The sequence below is a fragment of the Scyliorhinus canicula genome, chromosome 1, assembly GCF_902713615.1.
Source record: "Scyliorhinus canicula chromosome 1, sScyCan1.1, whole genome shotgun sequence".
Lineage (NCBI taxonomy): Eukaryota > Metazoa > Chordata > Chondrichthyes > Carcharhiniformes > Scyliorhinidae > Scyliorhinus > Scyliorhinus canicula.
In genome coordinates, this window is record NC_052146.1 from 122,192,612 (window position 1) to 122,213,417 (window position 20,806).

A 20,806-nucleotide genomic window follows, 5' to 3' on the forward strand; every position below is an offset into this window, starting at 1 on the left:
GAACGGCACTCTTGGGGGTCTCCTGGGGTTTGGAGGCACCCAGGTACATGCCCTCTGGGTAGGGCAGCATCCTGGCAGTGCCAGCATGACAGTGCCACTTAGGTGTCAGCCTGGCACTGCCAGCTGGCAAAGGCACGCCAGACTAACACTGCCAAGCTGCCATTTGTTGTATGGCGATGTTTGGGCATGGGGGTGTCCTGTGCGGGTATGGAGAGGTGAGGGGGCCCTGGGGACTCCCTTATAGTAAGTTGGGGCTGGGGGAATTCACGAGTCACATTAGGGGCTTGCAAGATCCGGACGCTATTAAAAAATGGCATCCCGATCTCTCGCTGCACTGAGGAGTTCCGGCAAGGGGATCTCCTCGTGACAGAAAATGGGGCGAAGTGCAGTCTCATCGGGCAGTGCCTCACTAAGGCCCCCAATCTACCTAGCTCCCAGTTGGGCGCGACACAGCCGGTAGATCGAGCCTATTGAAGGCCATTCACCCCAATGTGTCTGTGCCAGCTCTCTTCAAGAGCAACTCATCTAGTCCACTACCCCAATCTATGCTCTGCAACCTTGATTTTCTTTTTCAGATAATGCTGGGATAAGTATCCAATTTTCTTTTGAAAGTCTCCATTGAAACTGCCTGCACCAGACCCCAGGCCGTGATTTCCGAATCTGAACCACTTGCTGTTTCTTCTTTTGCCAACCATCTTAAATCGTTGTCCTCGGGTTCTTAACCCTTCCACCAAAGGGAACAGTTTCTCCTTAAATACTCTGTCCAGACCCCTCATGGCAAATCTCTTCCTTATATTTCCCTTCACTAAGGAGAACAGAATCACAGAATCAGCCTCAGCTTCTAGTTTTCTGTTAATTGGAGGTTATTTAAGTATTCGGAAGGGCAACTCAAAGCATAACCTGCCCCCACGCAATCGCCCAGAAGACTGCTTGATATTTTCCCAATTCCGCGTGGAAAACAAATGTAATTTCTTTGGATTGGGTTATGTCCCTTAGGCAAACCTTCATTCACTTAGGTAATAAGGGTGAGGCAAGAGGTGAAGGGAATTGCAACAGCAACACTTCATAATAACCCATTGTTGTGAGAGCCTTTGGGACAACCTGAAATCATGATTGGCACTGTACAGATCCAAGTCAGTTCATCCTTTTGCAGATACTGGCGGCAGTAGTGCCCAGTTGTTTTGGTGGAATGGGAGCATTGGATGAGAGAAGCCTCACTTTCCTGTAAGCAGGATCAGAAAGCACTTGGTAAATGAGCAGTCGAAAGTCTGGTCTTAATCTTTCTACTTTCACAGGCGCCCATTATCTGGATCACTATGGGTATATGACCAAGATATTCGCAAAAGGGCGGTGTTGGTAGCAGAAATATCCAGTGCAGAGGAGAAATATTTCTGGGGATTGGCTGTTGTGGGCATCACGGAGATTCCGAGGGGAAATCACTTCATGCTGAAATTTTTGCAGAATCATTGCGTTCTGGAGCTGAAGGCATTGGTCATAAGATATAATCTGACCCTTGTGGAGGTGTTCAAATGGCCTGGAGACCACCTTTGTACATCAGGCTCTGAAGCTGGTTAAGATAAATACTCCCTGCTGTTAACCACTTTTTAATAGACCTGAATACTGTTCAATACCTTGGCTTTGTCTGGCATGCGCATTGCAAACAACCAACTTTCTCTGAAGAAAGGAAAGATCAGACTTGCATTTGTGCAACATCTTTTCACAACCTCAATACATCCCAGAGCGTTTTTCAGCCAATTTGAAGTACTTTTTTTTTTTAAGTTTAGACACTCTTGTAATGTGGGAAACGCAGAGGGCCAAAGTGGCAAAATCCCACAGACAGATCTTCTGTTTTTGTGATGTTGGTTGAGGAATAAATGTTGGTTAAGAGACCTGGGAGAACTTTCGTGCTCATCTTTGAATGATGCCATGGTATCACTCACAAACACCTGAGAGGACAGTTAGAGCCTCACAGATGAATGGCACCTCCGATAATGCAACAATCTCTTAGTAGCGCACTAGAGTCTCAGCCTAGGCTATGTGCTCACTAATGAGTGCAGGGTGGAGTGGGACATCAATTAGTAAAGCAGTAAAGATGCTTCGGTCCATTCTTTTATCTACTTGTAGATCTGACTTGGCCTGTTTTAGTCAAGTTGGCAGTGACATGCTACAAGGCAGTGTCACTTGAGACACCTGGTCCAGGACTCTCCATCGGGTGGATCCTCCGCTTCGCCAGTAGCGCACCCACGCCCGCGGTTTCCCGATGGTGTGGGAGTGGTCACAATGGGACATCCCATTGACCGGCTGTAGGAATGGATAATCCTGTAGCCAGCGGGGGCGCGCCACACCTGAAAACAGGGCTGACAGGACAGAGAACCCTGCCCATGGCTTTAGTATCTTCCTACGGGATGTGAACTAACCCCATTGTGTGACATCTATTTGGACAGTCTCATTCCTAATGGGCCTCACAATGTATCATTTACAAATTGATATACATACAGGGGCAGAGAGAGAAAAAAAATGGAATTGATAGGTTATGGTCGATCATCACTCAAGAGATTCCATAGGTTAACAAAAAAAATTAAGATATCTCTTCAAAATATTCTGATATGTTAAAAAAAACAAACGACAGAGCGTTAAAACGAGCAACACCCGGGGAGAGGGCAATGAGACAACCCTGGAAACACATTGAGTTTGTAAAATTTATTCCAACATGCTTTTTAAAAAATATGCCCAACTCCTTCACCAACTTTGAAATGTGGTAAAGACAAATAGAATACCTGTTAAAAACATTTTCATTCACAGTACAGATGTGTAGGTGTACAATAGGGTTCACAGACATCAAATACTGACTTCTAGGTTTTCTCTTTTTCTTATTTTTTTTCTTTTCTCCTTTTTTTAAATGTATTTTCTTTTATTTCACAATGAACTCTGTGCTTTTGTTACTTGCATTTATATATGGTTTTACCCCATACAAGTGTTGCAAGGTGCAGTACTAGAAATTGGTGTTTCAAAATAATTACAGGCAAATGTATCAGTTACATAGTAGAACTATATGTATTTACAGTTGTCCTTTTTGGAATGTATTGCCCTTTTTTTAACAAAAAATGTATATAAACTATTTCTTTTGAACAGACAACATTATTACACATAACCTCTGAAAAGGAGAACAATCAATATTCTTGAAAAATATCAAATTTAACAAGATGAATTTCACGTTAACACTACAGGGATTAAAGTGGGATTAAGTGCCAAACTGCTGATATCATGCAAGTGTACATTTTAAGATCTTGCTTTTTATTTTCCACCATTAAAAGGTCTTCAAGACCGCCAAATATATTGGCATAAAATTGTTTTTTACTTTTAAAGAGACAGTGTCCCTTTTCACTGGCCCATTGCAGGCTTGGTTCCGAGGCTTCATTAAATGAAAATAGTGCTAATTTTAAAATGCATCCTTTTCTTTAGTTTTGAAAAATGGTAACAGTCAGGAATATATTACATAATTTATTTCAAAAAGTCAGTCAGCTGGCCTTAAACAGAAACATTATGCTGCAATGTTCGCACGCACATCAAAGCCTGAATGAGACAGCACAGAAACTCCGTTAATTCTGAAACAAGAACCCTGTCTCTTTGAGTTCATCACACACAGTGGAATGAGGTTTCCCTGGCTGTGACAGAGCACTCGAGAAGTAAAAACACACCGAGTACAAAAAAAGATATGTTTCAATGCCAGAAGTGATTAAAGGGATGAAAATTTTAAAAGTGAGAAGGGGTAAACGGCAAAAAGTGATGACATGTTATTGATAATAGAACAAGGACCCAGGTAAACCTTCAGACCACTGTTGTTTGATGGGGAACTTTTAAGTTTACGCTAGCTAGCTAAATGTAAAATAATACTATGCTTAAGCACTTAAGTGCAGCCAAAATGACGGAATGTCATAGAGCAAATATAAAACGTAAGAACTCTTTCACATTACCTATATTCCACTTGAAAGTGTCTGAAATGCTTTTAAGTGCATTTTATGTACATTACATTTATTTCTAAAATTACATTCAATAGAATGGACCAAAGTATTGCAGACCGCGGACAATATTTTTGTCATTTGAGACAAGGTACTAAAAAAACACACTGCTGACAGGACAATCCACCGGTAACTGTCCACAGCTTCTCTCCCTCCCTCCCCCCACCACACCCAAAAAAGGCCACAGCACACATCAAAAATAAACAAAAGTAGGAGGTTCTCCAAAAGCATCTTTGGACTTGGGAACTGTTTATCCTACAACTCATTCTTAAAAGTTTCGTGTCTCAAGGTTCTTCACGTTGCAAGGCAAAAAAAATTCACAGTTCTTCTCGTTCACCGACGAACATCCTTGGTAGTTGCATGAAAATGGAGTTGGTGACTAATTGTGGCCATCAATCTCTTTTCATTCAGTCTACAACAGACCCAGACATGATGCAAAGAAAGTCTTTAGTGGTGGTCAGCTTTGGGAACCATAGATCTAAAATTACCTGTTCTTTCCAAGCATTAAATAGCAGATTATTCACGGGGCTCTGACATGATTTGCAGGTCAGAACACAAGAGGGTTGATCTGTTGGGTCAGTGTTTGATTAAAAAGCTAGATTCCAAAAGACAAAAAAAAATTGGACCCTCAGAGATTGGATTATGTCCTGCTGATCCTGGTGCTACTGTGCTGCATAATTGATTTGTGTTGTTGTCTTCAAAGATTTGAAATTCCATTTTGTCCAGACAAATAGAAGGCGTTAAATGTGAAAGAATCCTTAGAAGGATAGCCAAAGTGCCGAGAGTCAAACGTTGCAAAGGGTAAACATAACCATGGTCAAAATAAAGCCTTTTTTGTCATAATTTCTGCTTAAGAAGCTATAAAAAGCATACAGAAAGACCACCAAGATGCTGGGAAAATGTAGCCATTTATAAACAATTAAATACAGAATACAATAAATATGCTTCATAGAATTATTTCTGTACACAGGAGCTGTTTACATTTTCTCAATATAAAAATAAGTCTTCAGTGCATCATCACACCAATGTTTTAATCCCTTTTGTTTCATCTCATTCGACGCAGTGTAAATCCAAAAAAAGACAGCTACTCTGAATCGATTACATTGCTCTTAAAAATATTCACAGCCTCAATATTTTTTCCCCCCCACCCCTCTCCTATACATTTGGAGCCACAAAATAAAAGGGAAAGGCACAAGTAACTTTTGTACGTTTAAATAATACTGGACTTGGACAATTTTAAACAGGAATTTTCAGATGATTTTGGTCATGTTTACAATATGTGTGAATGTTTTGTTCAACCAACATTCATGAATATGATGAAGAAAAACTAGTGTTGACGAATGCCCATCACCTTTTCTTCAAAGGTGGATCTGCATGGCTGTGGATGCTATGAACTTCCTGTCTCATTGTCCTTTTGCGTGTCAAGGTGCACAAAGCCTTCACCCTTACACTCAGGGCTGCTCCCGCTTTGCGTTCTAACTAAGTGACATTGTCCACTTGAAGCAGTCCTGCGTGCACCAGTTTGGAATGAGTGGGAAGGGCTTGAACACTCTGATGAGCTACTGCTGCTGCTTCCTTGTAAAGGATGTGTAGATTGCTTGGTGGCTAAAGTGCGAGCTAACTCGTAGTAGGTGTCTGCAGACCCAAAATGCTTCTTGCTAAAATCCTTTGAGGTTCCTTCCCCGCTTGTCGAAGGCTTTGGAGAGTGCTCGTGACTGGTGCTGGGGCTGTCCAGTCTGGTTGAGCCAGCAGCTTGTCCCGAGTGGCTCAGAGCAGCGATAGTGCTGGGTTCAGAAGAAATTGGTACCCTGTATTCCTCCTGTTTGTATGTTTCTTCTTCTTCTTCTAACTCAACAGTCTCTGTCCTCTGTAAAGTGACACATTGTTTACTACTTCTAGCACGAGAAGATACCGGGGTTGTGGGAGCTGAAGGTAGCAGTAAAGGCAAAGATTTTGAAGTCGTCGCTTCAGCTGATTTGGGCCTCAGTAAAACATCTTCTTCTAAATGTTTTGTGGCCTCGGTTTTATTTGCACTAAAGGGACATGGCGCAGTTAGACTTACAGGAAACCCTGATTGTCGAGAGACTATTGGAGAAGGCACCAAGCCTGAATGAAAGCCGGGCCTTGACTGAACCATTTGAATACCACCAATTGGAATCATAGGGTATGGAGTTCTAACCAGCTGTTGCGAATGAAGAGGAAGATGACTGAAAACATAATCTTGTGCAGTCCCTGTCAGCCCACTGTAACTTTGACTTTCCAGTGCAGTTTGAGTGTTTCTCGAAGAAAAAAAATGCAAGGCTTGGGAAGATGTACTTGGCTCTTCATGTGTACCGTGGTATCCCATTCTAGACATCTTCTGTTCAACAGAGAAGGAAGAGTAGATTATACATCTTTCTGTCTCACACTATGAAGTTAGTTCTTATGATCCAGTTATTACTGATCTCTGTACTTCTCCAATTCTGATTTGTTTGCATACCTCTATCTTAATCGCTTCACTATTGGCAGCTGTGCCCTCAACTCCCTAGGTTTTAAGCTCTGGCATTCCCCCCATTCATCTCTCTGCCTCGTTATCCACATTATAGATGGTTCTTAAAACCTACCCTGTGACCAAACTTATGGTCACAGGCCCCAATATCTCTACATTTAGTTCAATATCAATTGTTTGTTTATTAATAATAATCTTCATTAGTGCCACAAGTAGGCTTACATTTCACTGCAATGAAGTTACTGTGAAAATCCCATAGTCACCACATTCTGGCCCCTGTTCGGGTACACTGAGGGAGAATTCAGAATGTCCAATTCACCTAACAAGCACGTCTTTCAGGACTGGTGGGAGGAAACGGGAGCGCCTGGAGGTAACCCTCGCAGACACGGGGAAAACGTGCTGACCTCTGCACAGGCAGATCCAAGCCGGGAATCAAACCGGGTCCCTGGTGCTGTGAAGCAACAGTGTTAACTACTCTGCTGCTGTGCCGCCATATTAATGGTGAATATAAGTTTAAGCATTTGGTTGCTGAATTACACTCATGGGGAAGATATTCACAGAAGCGTAGAACACTGTAAAATGTTATTTACCATGTTAACCAAATCTTCAAATTTATCATTCTGATCTTTGACTTTTAATCTCTTCATGACCTCACCTTGACCTTTCCCTGCAAACTCCATCTTTCCTTCTTTAAAGATCCTTCTTAGATTTCACCTTTTTAATCAAGCTTTTGGGTTACTCCCCCCACCCATTATTTATCCTTCTTGATGTTCTGTTTTTCTATGGAACACCTTGGGATGTTTTCTACATTAAGATGAGATACAAAAGCAAACAGAGCAGTCATTATATTTGACAAACTAAGTGGAAGCTCCTTTTCAATTGCAGGCCATAAATATAAGGCAGTCGCTACCGTGAAATCCAGGAGAATCCTCTTTACCCAGAGAGTGGCAAAATTGTGGAAATCGCTACCGCAGGGAGAGGTTGAGCCAAATAGCATGGATCTGTGGTTCCCGGAGTGTGGGTCACAACCCGCAATGGGGTTCTCAAGGTCAGGGGCAAAATTCACCGAAGACCTTCGTGACGCCCTTGACCGGCGGGCAAAAACGGCGCTGGTGACTCCGGCGTCGGGGCCCGCTTATAAGCCCTAAATCTCCCGTCCCGAAAGGGCCAGCAGCGGAGTGACGCTGTACGCGTCAGTTTCACCCGCTGCGGAAGTGGTGCGTCGTTTGACGTCGGGCGACATCATCAACGCCGCCCAGCGTTGGAGGGGGGTAGGGGTGGGGGGTCGGAGGGGGGGAGGGGTGGGGGGCGTAGGGGTGGGGGTGGGGGGGAGGTAGGGGGTGGGGGTAGAGGTAGGGGCCAGCGGCGTGCAGAGGGGGGGGGCGACGGTGCATTGGCCCCGGGCATCCATTGGATGGGGGCATCAGCAGATCTTCCTCAAGGCTCCCCTTCCTCCCAGCTGCCTTGTCTTTGTTTGAGAGAGAGAGAGAGAGGGAGATTGTGGGGACAGACAGAGAGAGAGAGACAGAGAGAGGGAGTCCTGTCCATCCTCTGGCTGAGAGCAGGGCTTTGGTGAGTATATTGCAATCTGCCTAAACCCAGGAATATTGCCTGGTTAGAATGCAGAGGGAAATGCTGGGATCCCGGGGTGGGAGATGTGTCTGGATTTGTCTATTTCTGCTTCAGCCTCTGCGATTTCAGGTCAGTTTCACAACAACAGGAAAAACGCGCGGAGAGAGAGGGAAAAACTTTTGGCAAAGTTTCTGGGTTCTGCCTTAATAATTCACAGCGCAGAAAGGGTTCTGCGCTGTGAATTATGAAGGCACCTTTTCTAATCCTGGGGAGAAACAACCTTTTGAAGAGTCTGAGGAAATAAGCAGGAATTTGGATTAATTCTGCCTCCCCACAATCTCCCTCCCTCTCTCTCTCTCTCAAACAAAGACAAGGCAGCTGGGAGGAAGGGGAGCCTTGAGGAAGAAGTGCTGATGCCCCCATCCAATGGATGCCCGGGGCCAACGCACCGTCGCCCCCCCACCCTCTGCACGCCGCTGGCCCCTACCCCTACCCCCCTACCTCTACCCCTACCCCCACCCCCCCTACCTCTACCCCCACCCCTACCTCTAACCCCACCCCTACCCCCACTCCCCTACCCCCCCCACCCCTCCTACCCCCCCCACCCCCCCTAACCCCCCCCGCACTCGATGTAGGTAACTGAACGGCGTCAAACATCATCAATGGTTGACGCCGTTATAAACCTACTTTGATTTTCGCCGACGTGGCTACACTTTGGCCCATCCGGGCCGGTGAATAAAAAAGCTTAAAAAAACAATGGCATCCCGCCGGCGCCAGCGGTTCTCCGAGGCGGGCGGCGGGATTTGAAGAACGCCGTTTTATGGCGGGTGGGAGAATTTGTAACATGGCGGGAGCGGCAATATCAGTGCTGCCGGCCGATTCTCCGACCCTGCGTGGGGTTGGAGAATTTCGCCCCAGATTTGGGGTTGATTGCACTCCCTCCTCTCAGCAGCAATACGGCTGTGGAATGGAGCCCATCAGTCCAGAGATCCTGATGGGACAGTCCTGGACCCACTGGAGTAATGCTACCAAACTGCAAAGGGTCTGACACTGAGCCCAAGTTGCTCTTTAGCTTCACAAAACACTTTTTGTACTGCGTACCGAGCGGGCAGCACAGTGGCGCAGTGAGTAGCATTGCTGCCTCACTGCACTGAGGTCTCAGGTTCAATCCCGGCTCTGGGTCACTGTCCGTGTGGTGTTCTCCCCGTGTTTGCATTGGTTTCGCTCACACAACCCAAAGATGTGCAGGTTAGGTGGATTGGCCACGTTAAATTGCCCCTTAATTGGAAAAAAATTAATTGTCTACTCTAAATTCTTTTATAAAGTATTGCTAACAAGCAGGCCCGTGATGTCTGTGTGCCAACATGGCTCAGACAGAGGTTGCCAAGTGAAATTCAGCCATTGATTGAGCCAGGAAAGGGAGTGATTATTTCAAACTTTGCAGCATCTCTGTCTGTTGTACAGGCTCCTTACACTCGGAAAGTGACTCAGCTACACCGGCAGCTAGACCCAAAGGAGAGGAGGAAAAAGGGTCTGCTGAGTGATTGACTGGGTTGGGAGAGGGTGGTTGGGATGTTGTATGTGTGTGCGCGCGCGTGATGACAATGTGGGTCTTCATTGAGTCTTCTGTCACCAGGAAATATGGAGAGCTTTAATGAAAGCTACATGAGGACATAAAATAACGTTTTTACAATGTGCTTTAAAACATAGATTTTCATTTTTATGTAATGTGTTATTCTATCTTAATGTATAATATGCAAGATTTAATCATAATAGAATAAATATTACTATACTGATTTATTGCTGTTTCGTGCTTGCTGGTGTCTGGGGTCCTGTTAATTTTCAAGTGTTAAAATGGAAAATAGTTTGGGAAACACGAGAAAGGAATTAGTTGGATGTGTGGATGGGGTTGGGAGGAGGTTTGTGCGGAGCATTAAACCGGCATGGACCTTTTGGGCGAAATGACCTGTTCCTGCGTAAATAATTTGTAATATTTTGCAATACAAGCATTGTGAAGGAGAGAAGCACTTTTCCAATTCCAAGAGACCATTGCCATCTTCATGACTTCCAAATTGCGTGCAGCAAATCTAGATGTGGAATACAGCCCTTGCTAAACGCCGCCCAATAATGTACCACTGCCCTGTGCCCCCAATGGCAGCACTGTGGTGTTCTTCTGAGGAAATCACACTATGGGTGATTTGAATTACATTGAGTTTCTTAAGGCCAAGTTATGGCAATATATGCAATAAACATTCGAGAGAAAAGGAGCAAAGTTAAATGAGAAAAAGGAGAAGGACAGAGAAAATATATTTTTTAAAAGGAGGAAGAAAAAGGAAAAAGAGAAACATACAAAAACATACATGCAGGCAAACACACAGAAATTCCTCCAGTGCAGAAGGAGGCCATTCAGCCATCGAGTCTGCACTGACCCTGTGAAAGAACACCCTACCCAGGCCCCCTCCCCCTCTCTGTAACCTCACCTAATCTTTGAACACTAAGGGGCAATTTAGCATGGAAAATCCAAGTAACCTGCACATCTCTGGGGGAAAACAGAGCATCCAGAGGAAACCCACACAGACTTGGAGGGAAAGTGCAAACTCCACATAGTCACCCAAGGTCGGAATCGAACCTGGGTCCCCGGGGCTGTGAGACAGCAACACTAACCACTATGCCACCCTGGATCAATAAACTGGGGCAAAGGGAGAGCAGGAATCTGCTTCAGAATGATCACCTCATGCAGCTATTATCAGCTGGCTCAGAGTGAAACTTGCTGAATGCCCAAAAAAACTCAACATCTGATTCTGACACAGACAAGAAAAAGGAAAAAAATTCTTTAAACAGAAAGCTTGTCTGCTTCCAGAAAGTGAATGCTGCACAGGTCGCAATTTCTTCACGTTCTCCAGAAGACACTAGGCAATACACAACCTTGAATGGCACCAAGGGTGGGAGCTGGCAAGAGTGCAGTGGCATAGAGGTTTTATCCCTCAGCTAATAACCCAGAAGTGGTGAGTTCAAATTCCAAAGTCTGAGAATTTGAATCTGGACCTGAAAAATGTTGGCTATTAATAAGAGTGGCCACAAAGCTGTTGGAATGTTATAAACGGTCAACCGGTTTGCTGATGTCCTTTAAGGAACAGTAAGAAGTCTTACAACACCAGGTTAAAGTCCAACATGTTTGTTTCAAATACTAGCTTTCGGAGCACTGCTCCTTCCTCAGGTGAATAGGACCGGGACCCATTCACCTGAGGAAGGAGCAGTGCTCCAAAAGCTAGTGTTTGAAACAAACATGTTGGACTTGTGGACCTGGTGGACCTGGTGTTGTAAGACTTCTTACTGTGCTCACCCCAGTCCAACTCCGGCATCTCCACATCATTCCTTTAAGGAAGGGATCTGTATTTGGCTCCAGTTCCACTCCAGTGTGAATGGCTCTTAACTACCCAATGAAATGCCTAGCATGTTACTCAGTTGTATCACAACACCACAATGCAGTAGCACAGGAGAGTAACAAAAGGTGAGCTATAAACAGGAGTCTTGTCAATTATGCTCACATCCCAAGAATAATTAGGTGTGGGCTTACTCTGATGACTTTTTAAGGGCTGCACTTATTGCCTGTCTCTAGTCCTCGAGAGGATGAATACAATTGAACACCTAAGCCATCTTTTGGATGTTATGAGTCAACCTCACGGTTGTGGGCCTGAAGCCACGTGTGGGCCAGACACGGTTATGTTGGCAAATTTCCTTCACTAAAGGACATTAATAAACCAGATGTGTTTTTACAACAATCTTAGGTTTGTGCTAATCCTTACTGATGCCAGCTTTTTATTCCAGATTTATCTAATTCATTGAATTTAAATTCCCCTGTTGCCGTAGTCAGATGGGCACTTGCTTGGATATTTAGCTCAGACCCCAGGGTTACTAATGGTCTAGTTTAACTAATTTGCTACTATTCCCCAAAAGACAGACTTCTAAAACAGCATCATTGTTTGTCAGGCAGAAGAAGAATTCCACAGCTGAACGAGAAATGCCCGGCAGTAGCAGTGAGTAATCTGTTCTTCACTGTTGGGAAAACTGTGAATCTCTGGTTAAAACATTATAAAGTACCATTATCATGCTTACCAATTTGGATTCAGATTTCTCCAGCTCTTTGCTAGATATCCTTGGAGGTAGACCCGATGATGATGAGCCACTGTACTGTGAAGAGAAAGAGGAGCCTTGGGCACTATGCCAAGTTGGTGTCAGGCATCTACTTGGCAATTCGTCTTTTACTGGGGACAAGTGTCTTAGAGGTGATTCTTTCCGCACTGATGACAATTGTCTCCTTGGAGAGACATCTCTTGCTGGACTCAAGTACCGCGAAGACAATGTTCTCATACCTGGTGACAACGTTCTCCCAGGCGATACTTCTCTTTCTGGTGACAAGTGCGTTCTAGGTGAAACTCTCCCAGACAACACTTCTACCCTCGGTGATAAACACCTCTCAGGTGACACCTCTCTTCCTGGAGACAAACGTCTCTTTGGCGACATGCTTTTTCCTGGTGATGGGCATCTCTTGGATGACAATTCCCTTCCTGGTGAGAACTGTCTGCGAGGCGACATTTCTTTTCTTGGAGACATGTGTTCTTGAACTGATGCCTCTCTCTCTGGTGATGAGTGCTTTCCAGATGGGATGTCCCCTCCTGGGTACAAAAGACTACTGGGCGATGTTTCTCTCTTTGGAGACCATGGCCTTCTAGGCGATGTATCTCTTGAAGGTGAAGCATCTGCACTTAGCGCAGTCTGCCTTTTCAACACAGCATCTCGAGTCATTAAAAAAGGCTCAGTGGATGTCAATGAAGGCATTGAAATGCTTCCCTCAAGTTGTGCCTGTGAGACACTGTGACACATAGGAACCATAGCTGACTCTGAGGATTTTGTTAGCTGTGTGGCGTGAAGCTGAGATGACGAGACTGGGTAACTTGCCAATGAATACTGACTGGTTAAGCTAGATCCCTGCTTTGAGGTGGTCTCTAATGATGTGACTGCAGTTTCTCCTCTGAATGATGTTGAGGCAGTCCCAGCAGTTTGCTGACTGGGACTTGCAATCTCTGACGACTTCACAAATTGTTCCTCTTCCTCCTCTTCTTCGTCATCATCATCGTTGTCATCATCATCGTCTGATTCTTCAACATCTGAAAACTGATGTTCTTCTGCTAGGTCGGTGCCCTCACTTTCTTCCGCTTTCTTCAACTTTTCTTCACTAGTTCCTACATCAGAGGAATAGGGAAAAAATTAAAACAAAGAATATGAACATCTCTTTGTTCCACCTTTTACTGGTGACAAGTTCACACACTCAGCCCGCTCAAACAACAAGCAAAAATAATTAATTTAACATACCCAGAAATCTTTCATTTTAGAGGGGATTAAATCCAATCTTGCACCAGTTTTTAAAAGCATATATGAGAATACTTACAAGAGGTCCCTTGGGACTGTATCAATATTTGCAAGGAATTTCTCCCCAATATCACCCCACTCCCCTTTGCGAACACTGCTGTTCGTCAAAACAATTAGAACACAACTGATGGAAAGTTCAAACAAAAACATTCTGACTATTTCTGAAATCTTGCACTGAACTTATTTCATTCTCTTTGAGTTCTACCAAACGATCATTCATGCCTCTTTATCCAGGCATGGCATTCTGAATCACAGTCTGTAACTTATTGCCGGACATCTTGAGTGAAAACTGGCAAGGGCTTTAAAATGCACACCTTCAGAGAGAAGATATTTTAAGCCTCTTGGTCGTAGTCTCTGGCTGGCACAGGACCTCAAAGGCAGAAAGTGCGCACTGCAGTTCATGCAGGCCAAAAGATGCAACCTCAAACTGTTTCTGGAAGATTCCTCCCAAATGCAACTGTAAAAGCGAGGGACAGGTCTTCATCCGTATGAGGCAGGCTTCAAGGGGGGAGAGGGGGGAATAATACGTGTCAGCTCAGTGGCCCCACATCTTCTCGCCTCCTTGTGATCTTACCGGACGTGGCTCAGCATCAGCAGGGCCATGTGACCAATTTCCATAAGTATATTTGTGGGCTGATTGGTCAAGCTGGTGGACAGACATCCTCCCAACTGAGGGGGAAATCTGGCAGATGCCTGGAGGTGACTTGCTGATGGTTGCCCTCAGAGCCCCACAAGGCCTCCTTCTTTAAGACTTCCCACCCTAACGGAGCTGTGGCCCTCCTCTGGATGCACTTTCCCCTCCACAGGGCTGGCTTTACAGCTGGGACCACCATTTATTGCATTGAATTTGAACCTCGTCAGAGAGTACGTCAAGATAGAGGCACCCTCTGTGCCTCCTCCAACAGTGCCAAAAGCCCACCTCTGGAGAGTGGGGTGTAAACATAGGAACATAGGACTTAGCAGCAGGAGTAGGCCATTTGGCACTTTGAATCTGCTCTGCCATTTGATAAGATAATGGCTGATCTGATTGTCGTCTCAACTATGCTTTTCTGTTCGCCCTCCATAAGTCTTGACTCCCCTATCTATCAAAAATCTATCTAACTCAGCCTTGAATAAAGTCTGCACCTCCACTGCTTTCTGGGGAAGAGAATTCCATAGCCTAACAATCCTCTGAGAGAAAGAAATTCTCCTCACATCTGCCTTAAAAGGAAGACATCTTATTCTTAAACTGTGTCCCCTAGTTCTAATGTCCCCACAAAGGGAAACATCCTCTGGCTATCCATTCTATCAGGATCTTATATGGTTCAATCAGATCACCTCTCATTCTTCTACACTCCAATCGGTATAGTCCCAGCCTGTTCAATCTTTCTTCATAAAATCAGCCTTTCATCCCAGGAATGAATCAAGTGAACCTTACCTGAACTGCTTCTAATGAAACTATTTCTTTATTTCAAGTAAGTGTTAACTCATTCATGAGCTTTCTTTTAGGAAGTATCGAGCAAGGTGGATAAAGGGGAAACTGTAAATGTAATGTACTTGGATTTCCTAAATGGCTTTTGATAAACTGTCACATTAAAGGTTACTACTCAAAATAAGAGTATATGGTAGGGGGTAACATATTTTTATTCATTCTTGGGACATGGGTGTCACTGGATGGGCCAGCATTTTTTGCCCTTCCCTAATTGCCCTTGAACTGAGTGGCTTGCTGGGCCATTTCAGCAGGGGGCAGTTAAGAATCAACCATATCACTCTGTGGGTCTGGAGTCACATGTCGGCCAGACCGGGTCAGGAGGCAGATTTCCTTCCCTGAAGGACAGTAGTGAACCAGATGGGTTTTTACGACAATCAGCAAAAGTTTCATGACCATCATGAGGCTTTTAATTCCAGATTTCTATTGAATTCAAATTTTTACATAGAATTTACAGTGCAGAAGGAGGCCATTTGGCCCATGGAGTCTGCACGGGCTCCCGGAAAGAGCACCCTACCCAAGGTTAACACCTCCACCCTATCCCCATAACCCAGCAACCCCACCCAACACTAAGGGCAATTTTGGACACTAAGGGCAATTTAGCATGGCCAATCCACCTAACCCGCACATCTTTGGACTGTGGGAGGAAACCGGAGCACCCGAAGGAAACCCACCCACACATGGGGAGGATGTGCAGACTCCGCACAGACAGTGACCCAAGCCGGAATCGAACCTGGGACCCTGGAGCTGTGCAGCAATTGTGCTATCCACAATGCTACCGTGCTGCCCCCTAGATGTCACCATCTGCCATGGTGGGATTTAAACCCGGGTCCCCAGAGCATTACCCTGGGTCTCTGGATGACTAGTCCAGTGACAATACTACTACGCCACCACTTCCCCATATTAGCATGAATAAAGCATTGGTTAGTCAACAGGGAGAGCGATTAATGGGCTTTTTTCAGCTTGGCAAGTTGTAACTAGTGGAATGCCACAGAGATCAATATTGGGGTGACTCAATTATTTACAATCCACTTCAATGATTTGGACAAAGGAACCAAAAGTAAGTTGTCAAGAGGAGGCAGACAATATGCAAAGAGATATTGGATTAACTGAGTTTGTAAAAATATTACAGACGAAGTACAATGTGGGAAAATGTGAACTTTCCCAATTTGGCAGGAAAAATAGTGAAGCAGTATACTATTTAAACGTAGAGAGATTGCAGAACACAGTGGTGTAGCGGGATCTGAGTATCTGGGTACATGATCCACAAGAGGTTAGTATGCAGGTACAGCAAGTGATTAGGAAGGCAAATGCAATGTTAACCTTTATTGCAAGAGGAATGGAAAATAAAAGTAGGGACGTTTTACTGCAGCTGTACAGTGCCTTGGTGAGACCACATCAGAAGACCTGGAAATAATCCTGACTCACACTCATATTCTAACAGCACAAGATTCGGCCTGTGGTGTCAGATCACTGAATCTTCCTTTCCTCATACTGGCTACATTATACGCCCAGTCCTGCGTTGCTTCTGAGAAAATGGAATAAAAGATGGGGTCAAGTGATGAAAGGAAATAATTTATTCATTATTTTTAAATTAATACTCAACACTGACAGAAAGCAGAACAGCTCAGGAAGAGCCAGATACATTCCAAAGCTGCTTTGCTTGTCCAAAAGCAACAAACCTTTTTGTTCTGTCAGGGAAAAGAATCAGTGTTCTTTGAAGCCCTCATTTCTGCTGTCAAACGCACAATAGGAAACTCGCAGCTAGTTGCAGACCATCCCTCTATTCACAAATGTCTATTTATAACTCTTAATGTCACAGCACTTCGTCAGAATCTTTGAGCCGGCGTTGCAGACACTTTTTACTCAAAAAGCTCAAAAGCAGCCAAGACAAAGTAGCCCAACTCATCAGCACCCTGTCCATCATCTTAAACATTCACTCCTCCCCGATTGGCACACAGTGTCTACAAGATGCACTGCAGTAACTCGCCAAGGCGTCTTCAACAGCGCCCCCCCCCCCCCCCCCCAATACTATAACATCTACTGCCTAGAGGGGTCAAGAACAGCAGGCACATGGAAATACCGCCACCTGCAAGTTCCCCTCCAAGCCACACACCATCCTGAATTGGATCTGTATCACCTTTCCATCATGGTCGCTGGGTCAAAATCCTGGAACCCCCTCCCTAATAGCACTGTGGGTGTACCTACACCACATGGACTGCCGCTGTGCAAGGTGGCTCACTAGCACCTTCACAAGTGCAGTTAGAGGGATGGACATTAAATGCTATCCTTGAAAGCTCTCTCACCTCCTTCATGAATGAATGAATGAAAAAAAGATACACAACATTAACAGCACAGAATCAGACCAATTGGACCAACAGGTCCATGCCACATGGGCCTCTGCCCACCTCCATTCATCTAACTTTATTAACATATCCTTCCATTCCATTCTCCCTCAAGCATTTAGTTAATATCTTCTTAAATGGATCTGCACTATTTGTCCGAACCACACCTTGTGATAGTGAATTCCACCTTCTAATCGTTCTCTGCAAAAATAAATTCTCCTGAATTCCATAGTTGACTTACAAGTGGCTGGTTTATATTTATGGCCCTTAAATATAATGGTGAATTTCAACTTTCGGTGAGAGTGTCAAACAACAGCTTACGTATTATTGAGAAAGAGAAATATAGGAACAGGTTGTCTAGCCATTGGACCCCATTCAGGTAAATCATAGCTGGTCTGAACCAGATCCCTTGAAATCGTTAGCTAATAAAAATCAGTTGATCCCATTCTTGAAAATTTCAATTTTCCACAGCAGTTTTCCCATTACTCTTTGTGCAAAGTTCCTTCCCGATCTCACTCTTGAATGTTTCACCTCTAATTTTAAGATGATGGATGAGATTTTCTGGTTTCCTTGCACAGTGTTTGCCGGCCACGGTTGGTGGCCTGTGTTGGCGAGCAGTGGGATCTTCCTGTCCCGCCGCTGTCAATGCAATTTCCCATTAAATATACTGCAAGCTGCCTGGAAGCTCACAGCGAGCCGTTAGTGAGACCGGCACTCCAGTGTGATGGGGAGTGATTAGAATACACTGAACTCTATTTGATGTGGTTCATGTTTGTAAACATTGTGGTCACTCATCCATGAAGGAAGATGAATGAAACAAGGCCAACAGCTGTCTTTGTCGAATCTGTCAATCATAGTCCACTAAGAGAAATGAATGAATGGCTTGCAGCTAAAGAATCTGAGGGGTTTAAACACTTTTCTCCTTCAAGGAATGGACATGTGTGTTTACTCTGTCTGAGCTAGCAGGTATATGCCTAGATGAGTGTTACAACAGTAGTTTTTTTCACTGCACCTATCTTGACTGCTCTCTAGTTTCCAGACAGGGGTCTCTTTTCTGGGGAGTCTGTGGGGGGGTTCCTTTAGTTAGGGGGGTCTTGAGGGGGTTCCACTATTCAGAGGCTCTCAGGGGGTCTCCCTGTTCAGGGGGCCTCAGGCATCTATCTATGGTGGTCTCTGTGGGGGTCTCCCTACCTAGCGGGTCTATGGGGGTCCGCTCTATCTTGGGGTCATTGTGGGGGTCTCCCTATTTAGGGCATCTTAGGGGGGCAGTGGGGGGTCTGGTAGAGGAGATGGGAAGATTGTACATTGTGGGGGGAGGGTGGTCCTTGGGTGGACTTTGGGGCAACTCGCTAAGGGGTTACCACCTTGGCCCACGGTAAGGTCCACCACATAAGGGCCACGCTGATAAATATCAGTAGTGATTTGTGCCCAAGTGATTCCTGGCCTGGAGGACCGGAGAACTTCGGGTGGGCCTGGAGACTCTGGTGTCAGGCCCGCTAAGTGGATGCAAATGGGTCATTCGATCTCATTTGTATCAATTAGCACCCTCCCGCTGGCATGTGGGCATGTACCACAATCCCGCCAGAGCACAGCGGTCGGTTCGACACTGGCACGAACCTGGATTTCGGCCAGACACCCGATTCTCCGCCCAATCATGATCTTTTCGCTGGTGTCGTGGGATGGAGAATCCAGTCCGCTGTCAGACCTGCTGAGTTTATCCAGCATATCTTTCCTATCTGGGGTATTCCAGATGCAGTCTTAGCGATGCTCTGAACACCTGAAGCATAGCTTCCTGCCTTGTATATTCCATCCTCCTTGGGATAAAAGCCAACATTCATTTCGCCTCTTTAATCATTTACTCACACGCCTAATCGATTTGTCCACATGGGAGCTCACATTCTTTAGCTGCTCCATGACTCCGAGACTCATACCAGTGAGAGAATATTCCAATTTGAATTTCTTGGATCCAAAGTCAATGATCTGCACTGCCAATTCCTTTTATGTGCCACTTACACATTCATTAATCCGTTTGCGGCAACTGCATTATATTAGCCTGCGAGGGAATTTCACCAGATCTATTGAATTGTCAGAGGAAAAGCACTTGGCCAGCTTAGTGACAAACTTCACTTCAGAAACTCCTCCGAGCTATTAGACCAGCTGCACACAGTGACGTGCGTTTTAACAGCCTGCTGGCACCCAACACCGATTCACTGATCTCTCAAACTCCTTCTCCTCCCACATGTGCCCCCCCCCCCTCGATGGACGAAGCTGCCTTTCCAGGAACTGCATGGCCCTCTGGCTCTCAGCCCTGTCTCTCAACACAAAAGTTCAGGAGCAGAAAGAAACTTTTGTTTCTGCCGTCTGGAAATGAAACCGGCTTTACAATTCGTTACAACGTGGGATTGGTGACCCAACGAGACCTCCCACTGGGCTGCTTCCCACTCGGGCTGAGTTTCTGAAACCAGTCTATTGTCACGTTTTGCGATTTTAACCGCTCAAATGGTAAGGCACTGGATATATTGCCTCTTTGCACTGTTTCACTGGCATTTCTCGATTACCCTTGCACGGTCGTACCACAATTCAATCGGCCAACCCCAGAGAGTGATTAGAATGTGGAACTCTCTGTCACGTGGAATGGTTGTGGTGAAGGGCATACACAGGCATTTAGAGGGAAGCAAGATAAGTACATGACAGAGGAGGAATTGAGGTTGCTTTAATCTTATTGAAACATATAAAATTCTGAGGGGACTTGATAACGTAGATACTGAGAGAATGTTTGCGCTTGTAGGAAAGACTAGAACCAGGGGACACAATTTACGAAATCTATTTTCTTTTTTGTTTATTTAAAAAAAAAAATTCCAATTAAAGAGCAATTTAGCGTGGCCAATCCACCTACCCTGCACATCTTTAGGATGTGGGGGGGAGACCTACGCAGTCTCGGGGAGAATGAGCATGGCCACATGGAGAGCGACCCAAGGCTGGGATTGAACCCGGGTCCTCAGCAGCGTGAGGCAGCAGTGACAGTTTAAGAATAAGGGGCAGGATTCTCCAGTCGCCAATGCCAAAATCTCGTTTGATGATCGGCCCGAGAATCAACTTTGGTACCGAAATCGGGGGGGGGGGGCTGCATTCGTGGTGCTTCACCCCCTCTTAGAGTACGCCACACACCGTGTGGACGGCCTCAGGACGTTACCTGAGGCCCTCCCCCCGATGCTCCGCCCCCGACTGCCTGAGTTCCCAACAGCGTGGGTCTCTCATTCTATTATTTGTTGGGAACTCGGCATAGTGGCTGCGGATTAAGTCCAGTGCTGCCACAGTCGGGGGAGAGTTGATCCGCGGGCAGCGGGGGCTTTGGCAGGGGCTGGGGGCATTGTTGGGGGGTGGTCCGGAGGTCGCGGGACTGGCCAAAGGGGGTGGCACTATTTCGCAGGCCGGGTCCGTGAGCGGCCGGCGCCATGTTGCACGACGCGGGCGCTGCAGGCCG

At 45.4% G+C, this 20,806-nt stretch overlaps 1 protein-coding gene across 9 annotated transcripts in view; it reads right to left on the minus strand.

Moving 5' to 3' along the window:
• Positions 1-2,685: 2,685 nt before the first annotated feature.
• Positions 2,686-20,806, minus strand: part of LOC119967034 (transcription factor HIVEP3) — a 537,108-nt gene continuing 518,987 nt past the window's right edge. For all 9 annotated transcript variants that reach the window (XM_038799062.1, XM_038799046.1, XM_038799055.1 and 6 more), the window contains 2 exons: positions 12,196-13,322; positions 2,686-6,378 (listed from right to left, as the gene is read on the minus strand). In XM_038799062.1, coding sequence (XP_038654990.1) covers positions 5,407-6,378; positions 12,196-13,322 — 2,099 coding nt within the window. In that variant the 3' untranslated portion in view covers positions 2,686-5,406. The remainder of the gene's footprint in view (positions 6,379-12,195; positions 13,323-20,806) is intronic.